Source organism: Haliotis rufescens, unplaced genomic scaffold (assembly GCF_023055435.1).
Source record: "Haliotis rufescens isolate VD_foot unplaced genomic scaffold, xgHalRufe1.0.p SCAF_19, whole genome shotgun sequence".
In the NCBI taxonomy this organism is placed as follows: Eukaryota; Metazoa; Mollusca; class Gastropoda; order Lepetellida; family Haliotidae; genus Haliotis; species Haliotis rufescens.
In genome coordinates this window covers 10,071,598-10,088,889 of record NW_025963879.1, presented here as the reverse complement: position 1 = coordinate 10,088,889, position 17,292 = coordinate 10,071,598, and the positions used below count along the sequence as shown (strand labels likewise).

At 40.6% G+C, this 17,292-nt stretch overlaps 2 protein-coding genes across 4 annotated transcripts in view; one reads left to right on the top strand and one right to left on the bottom strand.

The window, feature by feature from the left end:
• Positions 1-6,552, top strand: part of LOC124113346 (protein VAC14 homolog) — a 53,760-nt gene extending 47,208 nt beyond the window's left edge. For all 3 annotated transcript variants that reach the window (XM_046473631.2, XM_046473630.2, XM_046473632.2), the window contains one exon: positions 5,353-6,552. In XM_046473631.2, the coding sequence (XP_046329587.1) occupies positions 5,353-5,512 (160 nt within the window). In that variant the 3' untranslated portion in view covers positions 5,513-6,552. The remainder of the gene's footprint in view (positions 1-5,352) is intronic.
• A 6,242-nt stretch (positions 6,553-12,794) lies between these two features.
• LOC124113320 (putative surface protein bspA-like) lies at positions 12,795-13,433 on the bottom strand. The gene has a single exon (XM_046473602.1). The coding sequence runs from the start codon at positions 13,431-13,433 to the stop codon at positions 12,795-12,797; it is 639 nt and encodes a 212-aa protein (XP_046329558.1).
• Positions 13,434-17,292: the final 3,859 nt, after the last annotated feature.

Genomic DNA, 17,292 nt, shown 5'->3' with positions numbered 1-17,292 from the left:
ATTGCCACACAGTGGTGACGTGTTGTTTTTGAAAGGGAATTCAATTTCGTTTTTTCCCTTGCAACCGATCTTCATATTTTTTGTCGTCTTCCTGCCTGTATCAGCTTGTTGTTCGGCATATTTTTCTTTTGAAATACCACGGCTTCTTTTTACCAGATGTTCACTTGTATCTTTGTTTGGGATAGTTTTTCATCATCATGGACGAGCAGTCCACAAGTCTGGGCAAGATGTTTGTACCCAAAGATTGTTGGGACAAAGCCCAACACCTCGTTCCATTGGCACTCAAACAACCACTACCCTTACATCAATGGCAACAACTTCTCGGTCTCCCAAAGTCAGCAGAAACCCTCACAAAGAGGGGTCAACTTCACTTACGTCCAATCCAGTGCTTTCTCAAGCCCTTCCTTCAGGACGACTATTGTCAGGTCCGAATCTCTCTTCTGAGCCACCTACACCCACATCTCCCATGGTGGTTATCTCCAACCAATGTCTGTGAAGGAGTCTAATTGCAGCCATTCACCCCGACCCTCCACCTGTTCGTATTTCATATATCCCTTATTTCATTAATTAATGATCCTTTTGTGGCTATTGTCGATCGTTTCCTCTTCTTGCTTTTTCAATTCAATCACTGAGCATGATTGAGGGTTTGACAAAGTGATAAAAGAGATGGCAAGTGGGGTCCATCTTATCGTCCTCAGGAGATAGAAACCCTGTCTTGTAGATTCAATGAAATATAAGTCAAACTTGTTCGTTTTTAGACACACCTTACGTTTGAACATGTTGCACATATTGTACCCAACTTATTGTGTTTCAGTTACTCCTGTATCAGGATCTCGACATTCTTTAAGTGTGTTTTACTTATCCTGTCTCTAAACTGCCTCCGTGGTCTAGTGGTAGAGCTTCCGCCCGGAGAGCAGAAGGGTCCGGGGTTCTATTCCCGGCTGCGTCATACCAAAAGACGTTAAAAGATGGTGCTTGTTGTTACCCTGTCTGGCACTCAGCATTAAGGGGCTAAAACTAGGACTGGTCGGCTCGGAGTCAGTATACGGTGTCTGAGTGGGGTATTCATGTTAAACTGCGACATGGTATCTCGTGGGCTAGCACTAGAAATCAGCATCAGTCCGGACTAGTTCAGGCACCACACACACACATACACACACGTGCATGCACGTCGCTGTATAAGTACAATAATCTTGGACACAACATTAAACCCCATTTCACCTTACCTTATCCTGTCAATAAGGTTTTAACTCTTAACTGTGTTACTGTATTAAGTATTGTAACACTGTTAAGTTCCAGCTTCCTTGTAAATATCCTGTGGTTGTGATCTATAGACAAGGGAGTTGCCTCCCACCATCCAACTGTGGGATAAAGTGCATAGTGTGAGAAAGGATAAGTTAACAAATTTGAAAATTTTATGATAAATTATATATATTTATATACTTATCCCATCTCACATGTCCATCCCCTCATTGCAATTCCTTAGTCTGTACTCCTGAAAGAGAATGAGTTGACTTGGACAGACACGAGATCGGCGCGTGGGTCAACCAGCATGCAAAGTGTGCCTGCCCCAGATCTGGGAGGTGACCCTGGTGATGTGAGGTATGTAAGGATTAATTACTTCAGAAGCTGGAAACCTTTATCTCAGACACGTTTCCACTCAGAATCAAAAGAAGAAAGAGAAATGCATAGTGTGAGATAGAATAATTATAAAAATATACAATTTATCATAAAATTTTCAATATGTTATTATTAAAGATGTTTTGGATTACATTTCTTCAAGGTATTGCAGCTTTTGTCATTATGCTTATTATAATGGCTTCTGGAGGATGTGGCCCTACAATTAAAGATATTGGTCAAAATAACTCAAGGTCAAAAGTGAGGTCTTAGGAAAACATGGCTCTTTCATTCCCTGTTTCTGAGGTATGGTTATGCCTTCAAACTTAACACTGTAGAACATTGATATAATAAACTACAAGGGACCAGAGAAATCAGTTTGTTATACAGGTTGTTCGTTATATACATTTTCTCTTGCAAACGTCTGCCATCACGGATAAAACAAGACACAATAAATTTAATGTTTATTTTACAGGCAATTATAGGTAAGATTAACATAAAGCAAGATTAACAAGGTGGAATCATCACTGCTGATTATTATACCCCGACAAAATGTCAGGGGTATATAGTTATACCAAGATTCCGTCCGTCCGTCTGTCCGTCCGTCTGTTCGTCCGCCCGAAAGCTTTGTCCGCGCGATTTCTCTTAAACTATTCAGGGGATTCATCTCAAACTTAGTACATATAATCTGTGTCATATGAAGGGGTGCAGTCAAAAGAAAAAAAATTGCTTTTATTAATTTTCCATTTTTTTATGAATTTTTCAAACCCTAACGTCCGTCCGAAAACTTTGTCCACGCGATTTCTCTTCAACTATTCAGGGGATTCATCTCAAACTTAGTACATATAATCTGTGTCATATGAAGGGGTGCAGTCAAAAGAAAAAAATTGTTTTTATTAATTTTCCATTTTTTTATTAATTTTTCAAACCCTAACGTCCGTCCAAAAACTTTGTCCGCGTGATTTCTCTTAAACTATTCAGTGGATTCATCTCAAACTTAGAAAATATAATCTGTGTCATATGGAGGGGTGCAGTCAAAAGAAATTAATTGTTTTTATTAATTTTCCATTTTTTAATGAATTTTTCAAACCCTAACCAGGGTTTCCCCTGATGCAGAATTCTATGACTCTCAATTAAGGAAAAATATGTCCAGAAAAAATGACTGCGCATGACTGACGCAATTTCAAAATATCTATGTTGTTGTTTACCAGCTTTGGAATGAAAATATTACAACTACTCACCTGAACTTAATTTATAAACATTTTCCGAAGACAATATATGCAAACGTCTTAAAATTTTCTCACTAAAAGTTAACCATGACATATGTTTATCAAGATGTGTAGACTCGTAAAAAATGAAACAAAAGAAAATACTATCACTGTTGCGGTGAATAATGTGATTTGGCGCGGTCACAGTATGTGGTTAAGCGGAACCTATGGAACGGGGTAAACGGAAATTGTAAGTATCGGAGGGACACATGTTTTTGCCGAAATTTAGGTAAACATTATTGAATGAAATTTTAAATAAAATTGATTAAATAGATGACAAACATAAGGTCAGATATACAGAGAACACATTTTTATTACCAGATAGTGTAACAACAGGATTAACTTGCGTAATTCAATTCGGATTTGTTATGCTATTTCCGATGACAGATCATGACAGCCTGAAATGAGACTGAAGAAAAGTCTGTGCGTATTATACACAAGATATATTTTTTTCAGGATTTAATTGCACATAATTAGGGGTGCGTATTATACACGAGTGTGTATTATACACGAATAAATATGGTATATATGAAATGTTAAGCTTTGGGCGTGTTTGTTGTTGCTAACCAAACTGTATTCAACCAGAAAATATGACGAGTATTCACAATTCTTCAGTTCAACTTCACTGTTGATAGATAATACAAGATAACTAGTTAAAGATGTAAATGAGTTAGTGATATTAAATTATAATCTGACATGAAATGTATTTTAATATCCATCCATGATTAAAAATTAAATTATGTCTCACAGTTGAGACTGATGTTATTTATTCATCCTGTATTAGTGTCACTGTAAATTGTTTCATGAGCTGTGAAGTAATTAAAGATTGTGAAAAAATAAAACCAACAAACTTTGTTTTTCATTCATTTATCCTTTATTTCTCTGTAGTACAATCAGCTGAGAACATTAATTAGCACTTGTTAACTTAAACTAAAGACATATAATATTTAAAAGATACTTAACTTTAAGTGTAACATTAACAATGAACACTTTAAATTTCATTAATCATACAATAAAACATTTGACTCTCAAAAAATATTTTTGACTCCCAAAAATTCATAGGCTGAGTCAAGGTGACTATCATATATTGGAGTCTAGGGGGAACCCTGCCTAACCCTATCCTAGCTATCTAATTTGTAACTACTGACACACTAGGTGGGTCGGGGGTATTAGTGAGCCACGCTCACTTTTGCACTTGTTATTGCTGTTTTGATTCATGAGTTTATTATCATGATTATATACCTTTCTTATGATAATATAGAAGATAATTTGTTTATAAGACAGTTCATTGTATCCTTTTGTTCGCTCTCTCCATGTTCGTTCTATCCATGTTCTAATGTATTTGCCTTTTCTATCTAAACATACCATCCCAAATACTGATTTTACTTGAGTGTTTATCAGAGGTCACTGTCATCCTTGAGGTTATTTAAGCAAGGGGTTTGATTGTTCTTTGATAGTTACTATTGTATCTTTGATTGTACAAGCCCAAGACTTGGCATCTTGAGAAGTTGTCCATCTTCACAAAGCAAGGGAGTTAAATGGCTAAAAAAGTCCAGTTTCCACCCTTGCCGAACTAGGCAAGATTTATGTAATGGAGTTATATCTTGGCAGGACTAATGAGTCTATGCATAGTCCAATCAAAATCATGTAGATATCAGTTGATTGCAGGATTCTTAGAGCATGTGTACAGTTGAGTCAGCGTCAACAGATATTTTCTAAATCCTTTCATGTTTCTAATCAAGGTGCTCACGTGATTTGATGCACTTGGCGAAGTAAGACCTGTGTTTTTACAATATTGATCTTGATCATCGATCTGATGGTCTTGACTGGGCGCCACCATTTTGTTTGAAGCAAATACAAGTGATATGAGAGGTGGAATCTGATTGGTCAATAGGAAGGACAGGGAAGGGACATAACTCATAATAGCCACTGGTGGCACTTCGGTCAAGCCCAGAAATTCGTTCGGCAAAGGTGGAAACTGGACTATTACAGTCAGTTAACTCCCTCGCCTTGGGAAGATGGAAGTTGTCTTGAGTAGGTCAAATTTAAGAAGTAATGTTTTGGGGCCTTTGAAGAGGTTCACAGTGCTTGCAAACCCTTCTTAATGTATAAAAATGAATCATATGGCAATACGAGTACTGTTGACGATGAAACAATATATTGGCGTACGAGAACGTTGTTTATTTCTAACCCTATGGGTAATAAAATGGAGTTCAAAGAGTCCAAATGTCCACATTTGATGATGCTGGGTTGAACTCCATGGAAAAATAGCTGCTTGTGACATGTTTACAGTCTCTGTCGCACTTGAAGCTTGTAGGATGCTGTTGGTGAAGCTTGCAGGATGCTGTTGGACCGTGTTGGTGGGGTGCTCCAACTGAGATCATGTCGTTTGTTCTACAGTTAGTGTACAATATCGGATATTAAATTATATAATGTATATAATATTATATAATGATATTTTTTGCAGATCAAAACCCAAGAAAAAAGAAGAAAGGCCACTTGTAGCCAAGATAAACTTTGAAGAACTATTAGCTCATTTTCACAAAGTACAGGCCAAACATCGAGATTCCAAGCGGAGTCAGCATGCCCTGAAGCTGTCTGCAGTTAAAACACTCAATATACAGTGAACCCCTGTTGGAAGACAATATTATTTATGCAAAATAGATAATTTAAGTGGTAAATGTATATATTTGTACAGTGTCATCCTGATGTTGTCAGAGGCTGTGAGTATGTTGGGAGTGATGTCTGACTATACCCTGTCAGCTGAGCGGAATGAATTATTTTTTCTAAATTCTTTTTGCTTGTGAAACAGGCACAGCTGTATTTTCTCAGAAAAGTGTGCATTATACACAAGTAAATATGGCTTGCAGAGAAAGTAATGACAATGTCATCAAATCTAGGAAGTACAGATTCAGATGACTTGCCTGGTGGGCTTCAGGCAGCAGGCACAGAGGACTCTATACTACTCCTCTCATCCCTCTACACTGCACCTGACATAGGAGAAATGTCCCCAGTCACTGTGGGATGCAGCCAGGCATGTCATCGTCACAAGTGGGACTTCTTAGACTTCAATGAGTCGCTCCACATGTTTCTATTTTCCAACACCAACCTGAAGGCGTGGATTTTACCATTTCATTATCAGCTGGTTGCCTTTTGTCAATGTCTTCACTTGCAAAATTATTAAATGCTTCAAATTGGGAAATGTACTCTGGTAGGGAACACCAATACTAGTCTTTGATGGTTGTAAATCCAAACTAAATTTTCAAAAAAGCTAACACCCTTTTCTCTGTTGCACATGTGCAGACAGAACTTGAGCCAATGTATGGCAATGATTATAATTCACAAGTTGGTCATTCGGGAACTATAAAAATACATTTTACTGAGGCGGTCAGTTTGCTTGTGAGGCGGTTGTGGATGAGAATCTAATAATTAATTTATTGTGGCCTAATAGAATTATTTTCACTTCTTCATGTCTACACACTTGCAGACTACCAATATATATCTGTAATGTTAATGCTACATAGAGAAACATTAAATTACTGTCCACATTTTCTTGGAACCAGGAGCTTGTTGCTCTATGTTTTATTTTACAAGACCATTTCTTGTTTTGTCTTACTGCTTGTTTGTACATGTATTGTGAAAAGTTCTAATACACTTATATACATTATTCTCTTCTGCTGTTGAACTGAATAACAGTGTATAATAGAAAATAATAATATATTATATTTTGTAATATAATATATATAATATTGCACACATATCAACAAATACCTATGGACTATTCACCTGTAAAGATCCGGGATAGAATAGGTCTTCAGCAACCCCTGCTTGCAATCTCATTAAAATCAGATCTTAGTTTTCGCTACCGCTAAACAAAGATCTGACGACATCCGATTACGGGTCAGGTCAGAACAACCTTTCGCGAATTTTGACCGACCAATGAAATGACTGACAAGAAATCGACATTAGCCAATCAGAAGGCAGCTTTCTCGAGCTTTACGACACTAGTTTCAAACTGGCGACTACGCTTCGAAATATATTTTGACGTTTTCTCAATTAAAAAAATTAAAACTGATAAGAAGAACATTCTGGAATGGCTCACAGATGGCCTAGATTGTATGGATATAATCATAAAACCTGTAACTGTCATTCGGAATACCCCGTGTTAAATATTTCATGGTTGCATGATTAGAAAACACATTCCGACTGTCAGTTTCATGATCTGGTAAGCGATGCTCTGATTGGTTGGATGAAAGGTCGTTCTGATGTGACCCGTAATGGGATGTCCTCAGATCTTTGTTTAGCGAGAGTGAGAACTAAGGTCTGATTTTAATGATATTGCCCCTGCTTGCCGTAAAAGGCGACTATGCTTGTCGTAAGAGGATCGGGTGGTCAGGCTCGCTGACTTGGTTGATGAATGTCATTGTATCCCAATTGCATAGGTAGGTGTTCATGATGTCAATCACTGGATTATCTGGTCCAGACTCGATTATTTACAGACCACTGTCATATATCTGGAATATTGCTGAGTGTGGCGTTAAACAACAAACAAACAAAAATACAAACAACTTTAACTATTCTGTACATATTCTTTTTGAAAAATAGATATGCTTATGTTTCAAATAGAATGAATATCCTTGCCGAAGTAAACAAATGTTGAAGTGTTTCCAGGAAAATTTTTCTCAAATATCAATCAGTTGTTGCCGAGTGAAGTGAGTCATGGATATATTCAAATATTTTTTAGTTTCTATCAAAACTAGATGAAATATCGTGATATACAAGATGTGCAAGGTTCAGATTTTCAAGGGTGTTAGGGTAGCTTAGTTGTTAAAGATTTGCTCATCACGCCAAAGACCTGGGTTCGATTCCTCATGTGGGTACAATATGTGAAGCCCATTTCTGGTGTTCCTCGCCGTGATATTGTTGGAATATTAATAAAAGCAGCGTAAAACTGTACTCACTCACTCACACACTCACTCAGATTCTCAAGCATTTCTTTTTGTTACGTTTCTATCCCGACAAATCTTTGATCAGACTTCTACCTAGGGCTTTTGGATTCAAAAATTGTAAAAGTTTCTGTTATGTTTTTCTTTTTCTTTGGTAACAAAAACAAGACCCAGTATATAGGCTATGTGGTCACATATCTTCCCAAATACGAGCACATTACCTCTGACTACAGATAAGTCACTGGCCATGTTGTCTGAGGTGGTGCAGTTCACTGTGCAGAGACTGTAGTGATTGTGGCTCTAGCCAAAGTGATAAACATCGGAGACCTGCAGCACTTAGGTTGTTCCATTGAGTTGATCAAACCCAATAATGATCAAAGCACCATTAAATCAAACTTTATATAACAAACTATTTATAACAGTCTTGCAGTCCTCTCCTTGCATGGTGGACTTCTCAGACACGACTGACTAAATCAGGGAATATTTAGTGGGTTAAAAGTCACAAGTCAAAATTAATCCCTCATAAAAGAAAGGTGAAGTTCTGAGGCAAATCAGTACATATTAGCAAGGTCAGGGTTTGTAGATAATGATGGGCTTAACTAAATTAATTCATAGACATTTTTAAATGTATGGACAGGTTTTTGAATGAGAAATTCAACAAACATTGAGAGATTTAGTAAACTGCTAAGTAAAGATATGTAGAGGCAGGTCAAAGTCATAAGCCAGCAACATTTGTCAGTATTTTTTAAGGTATTTAGAAGACATGCAAATACTTACCTACCTACATTTGAGCACGGGTCTTAATGTATTTCTGTTGTTTTGATGTGATGGGTGGGTTTCTCTCTTTGCGTCACACTGTTGAAACGACACGTATATTCAGGGTGAAAGTCAGTGGGCATTCCATCCTAGGAGGGAGGTAACTTAGTGGATCGAAGTGTCAGGCTCAGTGACTTGGTGGTGGTGTATCAATGTACCTTGATGGCGTGGATCGATGTTCACAATATCAATCACTGGATTGTCAGGTCCAGACATTATTATTTACAGGCTACCATCATATAGCTGGAATATTGCTTAGTGCATCGTGAAACAACACACAAACAAACACACTCATGAAGGGTTGATGCAGTTTTGTTATAAGTGTAATTTCTGTTGTATGTCTATCATTAATTGGGATTTAGAATGTTCTGCCTGTTGGTCGGGTACCAGGCATGCTACACAAAGAGGGGATGGATATGTTGGGTGTATCATGTTGCAGTGATTGGAAATGTACAGGGGAATTATACTTAGGGTATATGCAGCAATATACAGTTAGTTTCTATTCACACATTTTTGTCTTTTTCTATTCTTAAAGAATCTTTTTAGATTTCAGTACACAAAACCAGTAAATGTGACCTTTTTGTGCCCATATTCTCAACCCAGAAATATGCCCAGAAGTCAGTTCACATAAAATAAATCAAAGCTTGTCACAGTCTACATTCCAGCATGATTGACATGAAAGAATGTTTTTTAACATAAAAGACAGACAATAATCATGAAACATGCAAAATAATTTCAAAGATTGGACTAGGCAATATAATGTGTTTTCTGGGAAGTGTGATATATAGTGTAACCACAGTCACTGATGTAGAGTGCAATATAATTGTCCATGTAAGTTCTGGGTGTAAATGACACGTCTGTACATATGTCACATATTTTGTATATTTCCTTATGTCGTGTACTGCTTCAGTGCCCAGCAATCACTGTTGTTGGAGTCTGTGTGACATGGAGCCTCCATGTAGTGTTCATATTTGTCCAGGTCTGAAATTAAAAAAATCTTATTCATGTTGTAGATTTTTCACCTTCAAATATATAAGCTGCATATGTTTGTACACATGACACTCTGTTGTTGTATGAAGACAGGAGACCCACCTTGGCTGCACTAGCGTGTGTGATGTAAGAAGACAGGAGACCTATCTTGGCTGCACTAGCGTGTTGTGTTATCTATGAAGACAGGAGACCCATCTTGGCTGCACTAGCGTGTGTTATGTATGAAGACAGGAGACCTATCTTGGCTGCACTAGCGTGTTGTGTTATCTATGAAGACAGGAGACCTATCTTGGCTGCACTAGCGTGTTGTTTTATCTCTGAAGACAGGAGACCTATCTTGGCTACACTAGCGTGTTGTGTTATGTATGAAGACAGGAGACCTATCTTGGCTGCACTAGCGTGTTGTTTTATCTATGAAGACAGGAGACCCATCTTGGCTGCACTAGCGTGTTGTGTTATGTATGAAGACAGGAGACCTATCTTGGCTGCACTAGCATGTGTTATGTATGAAGACAGGAGACCCATCTTGGCTGCACTAGCATGTTGTGTTATGTATGAAGACAGGAGACCCATCTTGGCTGCACTAGCATGTGTTATGTATGAAGACAGGAGACCCATCTTGGCTGCACTAGCATGTGTTATGTATGAAGACAGGAGACCCATCTTGGCTGCACTAGCATGTTGTGTTATGAATGAAGACAGGAGATCCATCTTGGCTGCACTAGCATGTGTTATGTATGGAGACAGGAGACCTATCTTGGCTGCACAAGCATGTGTTATGTATGAAGACAGGAGACCTATCTTGACTGCACTAGCGTGTGTTATGTATGAAGACAGGAGACCTATCTTGGCTGCACTAGCATGTTGTGTTATGTATGAAGACAGGAGACCTATCTTGGCTGCACTAGCATGTTGTGTTATGTATGAAGACAGGAGACCCAAATGGAGGTTGTATGTTGCAGTTCACATAAAATTGGGAATTAATCACGGGCCCCGTCTGGCTGCTTGAGGTTGTGAGAAGAGGGTACAAGCTCTACTTCCTACTACGCCCAAGTCTTGTGATGGATCCTGTAGGACACCGATTCCATCTGCCAGGAGCCAAGTTAGCTGCTGCGAACTTGGCAATACACACGATTCTAGACAAGGGAGCCAGCTGTGCATTAGAAGTCGGGTAACACCCTTGGATTCTACTCATGTCTTCCTGGCTCCTAAGAAAAATGCCTCGGAAATGATAATTGACTTGAAAGTACTCAACAAAAACTATCTAGTTAGGCCTCCCAAATCTAAATGGAGTCAGTCAAGAAATTAAGGAACGCTCTCAGATGAGGAGATTGGGTGATAGGCGTCCTGTAAGTCCAGGCTTATCTTCATGTCCTCATTCATCCAAGTTACATCACTATCTACAATGTTTCGGAGGTATCAGTTCAACATTCTACCGGCATATCCATTGCTCTATGGGTGTTCACCAAGATCACCATCGGGTTTGCTCATCTGAAGCCAGTAAGACTACTCGGCTACATTGACAACTTCCTATCGGCCAGCTAGTGTACGTGGGATTCCTGGTTCACCCAGCACAAGTCATAAACATGGCAGAATTCTACAAAAGGCAACAAAACTGAAAAGGCAACAAGATCATTGGCAAGGAAGAGACATGTTAAAATGCCCAAACTAGATCTAGAACAAAATATCAGGCCATATACTTCCGTTTTCCCCAATTTATATATGTATTCCTACTTCACTGCTGACAACTATCAAGGGAGATGCAAGATCTCATTGGTCCCCCTGGTGTATACTGGCTATGATGTAATAGAGGTAAGGTATTCAAAGGAATTATTAAACAATAGTTATAAGTGTGGAGAATTCTATACTACGAGGGCTGGCTGAAAAGTTCTAAGCCTAAGTGGGATATCTCAATCGGATTGAAACAAACATTGGCCACCAACAAGTACAATCATTTAATGAATCATAGACCTAAGGACCGTAACTGTAGTGTTATTATTGTCTTTGTACCGGACCATCTTGTGAACCTACCCATTGAAATCACCAGAAATGGACAAAACTGGCTAACTCCAACACAGATACATGCTGCCATGGTCTCCACTTTAGGGGATGAAGCCCCTTCCTTTTCCACTGTAAAGAAGTGGGCTGCCGAATTCAAGCGTGGCAGGGAGAGCCTTGACGATTACCCGCGTCCAGGAAGGCCTTCAACAGCAACCATTCTGGAAAACATTACCCGGGTGCATGACATGGTGATGGCTGATCGACGATTGACCACTCGACATATTACCAGTGTTGTGGGCATCTCTCATGAGAGGGTTGAGCACATTATTACAAACAAGTTGGGAATGACAAAAGTTTCTGCAAGATTGGTGCCAAAGCTCTTGACAGCAGATCAGAAACGTGTCAGATGCCTGACGTCCTGTGACAATTTATGCCGTTTTTAAGCATATACCGATGATTTTTTGGCCCGATTTGTTACCATGGATGAGACCTGGATTCATCACTTTCAACCAGAAACCAAAATTCAGTCTAAACAATGGAAGCATCCGGAATCACCAGCCCCCAAAAATGCCAAGTCGGTTCCTTCTGCTGGAAAGGTGATGGCTTCAGTCTTTTGGGATTCCAAGGGTATTCTGCTGATTGACTATCTTGAAAAAGGCCAGACTATCAATATTATGCTGACCTACTGAGACAGTTGCGTGAAGCTATGAAAGCTAAGCGACGTGGAATGCTCCCTAAAGGAGTCCTGTTCCACCAAGACAATGCTCCTGTTCGGTGGTTCCCAAAATGAAAAAGGAACTAGCTGGTCGCCATTTTCCTAGTAATGATGGCGTCATTTCCGCTGTGAATGACTTTTTAGGGTGGCTGAAGAAAATTTCTTCTTGACCTGCATCCAGGCCTTGCAGCATCGCTGGCAAAAGTGTGTAAACCTGGAAGTGGACTATGTGGAGAAATAAATGAAAACCAGCCCTCGTATGCTATTACTTCAGGAATTAGTCCCTCCCATCTTCCCTATATATACTGCTCAAAAGCAGTTAAGTTTAGCTAAACTGGTCACTGGTGTCCGTGGTCCCGATTTGATTATTTACAGGTCTCTGTGTTCCAGCTGGAATATGGCGGACAGCCCAATTAAACTCATTCATTCTCAAACACTCTCTCATAGACCAAAACGCCATGCCAATGACCCTCCAGTCAGCTTCTTTTCTAAACACAACCACATTCCTGTCACGCTCACTGTTGTCATGCTAGGTGCGGTGTTGAACAGCTGGTCAGGGAGACCTTTCCTACTTCCTGTCACGCTCACTGTTGTCATGCTAGGTGCGGTGTTGAACAGCTGGTCAGGGAGAGCTTTCCTACTTCCTGTCACGCTCACTGTTGTCATGCTATGTGCGGTGTTGAACAGCTGGTCAGGGAGAGCTTTCCTACTTCCTGTCACGCTCACTGTTGTCATGCTATGTGCGGTGTTGAACAGCTGGTCAGGGAGAGCTTTCCTACTTCCTGTCACGCTCACTGTTGTCATGCTAGGTGCGGTGTTGAACAGCTGGTCAGAGAGAGCTTTCCTACTTCCTGTCACGCTCACTGTTGTCATGCTAGGTGAGGTGTTGAACAGCTGGTGAGGGAGACCTTTCCTACTTCCTGTCACGCTCACTGTTGTCATGCTAGGTGCGGTGTTGAACAGCTGGTCAGAGAGAGCTTTCCTACTTCCTGTCACGCTCACTGTTGTCATGCTAGGTGTGGTGTTGAACAGCTGGTCAGGGAGACCTTTCCTACTTCCTGTCACGCTCACTGTTGTCATGCTAGGTGCGGTGTTGAACAGCTGGTCAGGCAGAGCTTTTCTACTTCATGAATCCGGACTTTCATAACAATTGTTACTATTAATAAAAGAAAAGAAGTAAGTAACGAAAGAATTAAATAGATTTTATTAGTTTCATTACACATGCTCACATACTGTTCTCATAAATGTACATAAACATTCATAAAATCTATATAATAATTGGCAAACTCTGGAATAAGCCATGCATAATGTGGAATGCCTGTCCACACTGACCGTCAACAGTGGATCCATACCCTAATAGCCACAACACAGGGTGGGTGTGGTACCACCTGACTGTCCACACTGACCGTCAACAGTGGATCCATACCCTAATAGCCACAACACAGGGTGGGTGTGGTACCACCTGACTGTCCACACTGACCGTCAACAGTGGATCCATACCCTAATAGCCACAACACAGGGTGGGTGTGGTACCACCTGACTGTCCACACTGACCGTCAACAGTGGATCCATACCCTAATAGCCACAACACAGGGTGGGTGTGGTACCACCTGACTGTCCACACTGACCGTCAACAGTGGATCCATACCCTAATAGCCACAACACAGGGTGGGTGTGGTACCACCTGACTGTCCACACTGACCGTCAACAGTGGATCAATACCCCAATAGCCACAACACAGGGTGGGTGTGGTACCACCTGACTGTCCACACTGACCGTCAACAGTGGATCAATACCCCAATAGCCACAACACAGGGTGGGTGCGGTACCACCTGACTGTCCACACTGACCGTCAACAGTGGATCAATACCCCTACAGCCACAACACAGGGTGGGTGTGGTACCACCTGACTGTCCACGCTGACCGTCAACAGTGGATCAATACCCCTACAGCCACAACACAGGGTGGGTGTGGTACCACCTGACTGTCCACACTGACCGTCAACAGTGGATCAATACCCCAATAGCCACAACACAGGGTGGGTGTGGTACCACCTGACTGTCCACACTGACCGTCAACAGTGGATCAATACCCCAATAGCCACAACACAGGGTGGGTGCGGTACCACCTGACTGTCCACACTGACCGTCAACAGTGGATCAATACCCCTACAGCCACAACACAGGGTGGGTGTGGTACCACCTGACTGTCCACGCTGACCGTCAACAGTGGATCAATACCCCTACAGCCACAACACAGGGTGGGTGTGGTACCACCTGACTGTCCACACTGACCGTCAACAGTGGATCAATACCCCAATAGCCACAACACAGGGTGGGTGTGGTACCACCTGACTGTCCACACTGACCGTCAACAGTGGATCAATACCCTAATAGCCACAACACAGGGTGGGTGTGGTACCACCTGACCGTCCACACTGACTGTCAACAGTGGATAAATACCCCAATAGCCACAACACAGGGTGGTGTGGTACCACCTGACTGTCCACACTGACCGTCAACAGTGGATCAATACCCTAATAGCCACAACACAGGGTGGGTGTGGTACCACCTGACTGTCCACGCTGACCGTCAACAGTGGATCAATACCCTAAGAGCCACAACACAGGGTGGGTGTGGTACCACCTGACTGTCCACACTGACCGTCAACAGTGGATCAATACCCCAATAGCCACAACACAGGGTGGGTGTGGTACCACCTGACTGTCCACGCTGATCGTCAACAGTGGATCAATACCCTAATAGCCACAACACAGGGTGGGTGTGGTACCACCTGACTGTCCACACTGACCGTCAACAGTGGATCAATACCCTAATAGCCACAACACAGGGTGGGTGTGGTACCACCTGACTGTCCACGCTGACCGTCAACAGTGGATCAATACCCCTACAGCCACAACACAGGGTGGGTGTGGTACCACCTGACTGTCCACGCTGACCGTCAACAGTGGATCAATACCCCTACAGCCACAACACAGGGTGGGTGTGGTACCACCTCACTGTCCACACACTACAGGATGCTGCATCCACAGTCATCATGGCTGCAGCCCTCAGTCCATACATTACTGTGTTCAATGTAAACAGGGGACAATTCACTGGGCTGGACTTGAATACAGTCCTTCTCTTCATCGTTTCCTCATGCCTACTTTACAGCTTAAAACAAACCATTTGTGAAACAGCCAACACTGACAACCGCACTCAGGCCTACATAATGCTTCCACACCTCCTGGTGGTGTAGATCACACTTATATAGTGTGCCAATTCTATTATAAACACAATTTACAAGGATAGAATACTCTTTTGTATGAGCCCTCTCAGAATTCTTATTACATAGTTTGTGAAACACTCGCTCTCCTTCACACAGCCAACAATGTGAACTGCAACATCAGAAAGGAACATGCATGGCTAACAACTACAACCATCAGAACCTACTTACCTTATTCATAGTAGGAATTCATTGGTTGTTTTTAAATAACACATCAGTGAACACAATGTTCTTGTCATCATGGCAAGTGTTGGTTTATGTTGTCTGAACTGATTTACACTTGTGCTGGGTACTGAAGGTTAACAGACACTAGTGTTTAATATCTAATGATAGTTGATCATATATTTCATGCACACTTGCATCACATATACACCATATATAAAACAAAAACAAACAAACTGTATTTGTGCTGTTTTCACAGTTCTTAAGGCAAGTGATATGGAACAGTTATTGGACTATTGAACGTATTTAATACTAATGATAGCTACTTTCTAATTTCATGCTTGTGTTGTCAAAATATGTATTTGTTCAGCGTGACATGAAGGTCACCTTGACTGAGGTTTCGTAAAACTGAACATGACTAGAATAGAATTTGAATTGCAGGTCAAATCATAGGCAGCTCCATCACCACCTATAAGTCCTGAATCCCCAAAACTTGTAACACATCAACACATCCCTCTAGGAACATGTATCATAAACCAGTTGACCACACCAATGCCTGTTAACAGGTTTGAACCCTTCTGGTTAAGATCCAAAGCCTAACACATGAATTTTGGCAAATTGAATGGAGTATCACTGCAAGGTTGTTAAAACACATACTGAATGCAATATCATTAAAAATCAGACTGGCAGGTGTCTCCAGTCACCTTTTTAAGTAAGTTATATTCACATCAGTTTTTTTAGTATTACATACGGTTTGAGAATACCAAATATAGTACAACTTCAAAACAGAAAATCCATGCCTCAAGCTACTATAAATAAAACAGTCATATACTTTAAATATGGTCTAATGACCTTGAATCTTCAATCCTAAAGCATGATGAGCTTCCATAAGATTTAAAATTGTAAGTATATTGAGCTTGTGATACGACAGATCTTAAATCTCAATAGCATACTCCATAGCCTAGATATAGGTTTGTGCATACGGAATGAATCGTGGTAGAGTTTGCTGTAGAGCGGCTGCAATGTTTCATAAGAATAAAGTCTAACAGTTACATTCTGTAAACATGACTATACAGTAGCGACATCATTTGTGCCAAATACAAGTAATGGTCTTTAACATCTTTGCTATCAACATGTACAACTGTTTCTGTCTGCAGCTCGCCTGGACATGAGAGGTATTTGTCATAATCTTTGATTGTGCGACATGTACATACAATATTTAGACATAACTTCGAAAGGTCATTCACAATCATTATTCATTGGGTACAGGCATCAAAGTGAATAATGGTCCAAAATACCATCTTAGATATGGCAGTCACATTTAAAACTGAAAAGGTATCTGAGTACATCTACAGTTTTGATGACATTCTCAGTGATAATGTTTCCTGGAACAAGTCTGCTTCATAAAAACTGTAGTATTAGAGCACATGTTGAGATATGTGGACCTTGGTCCAAGTGAGATATAAACACAACCAGCTGTGTCTCAGCAAGA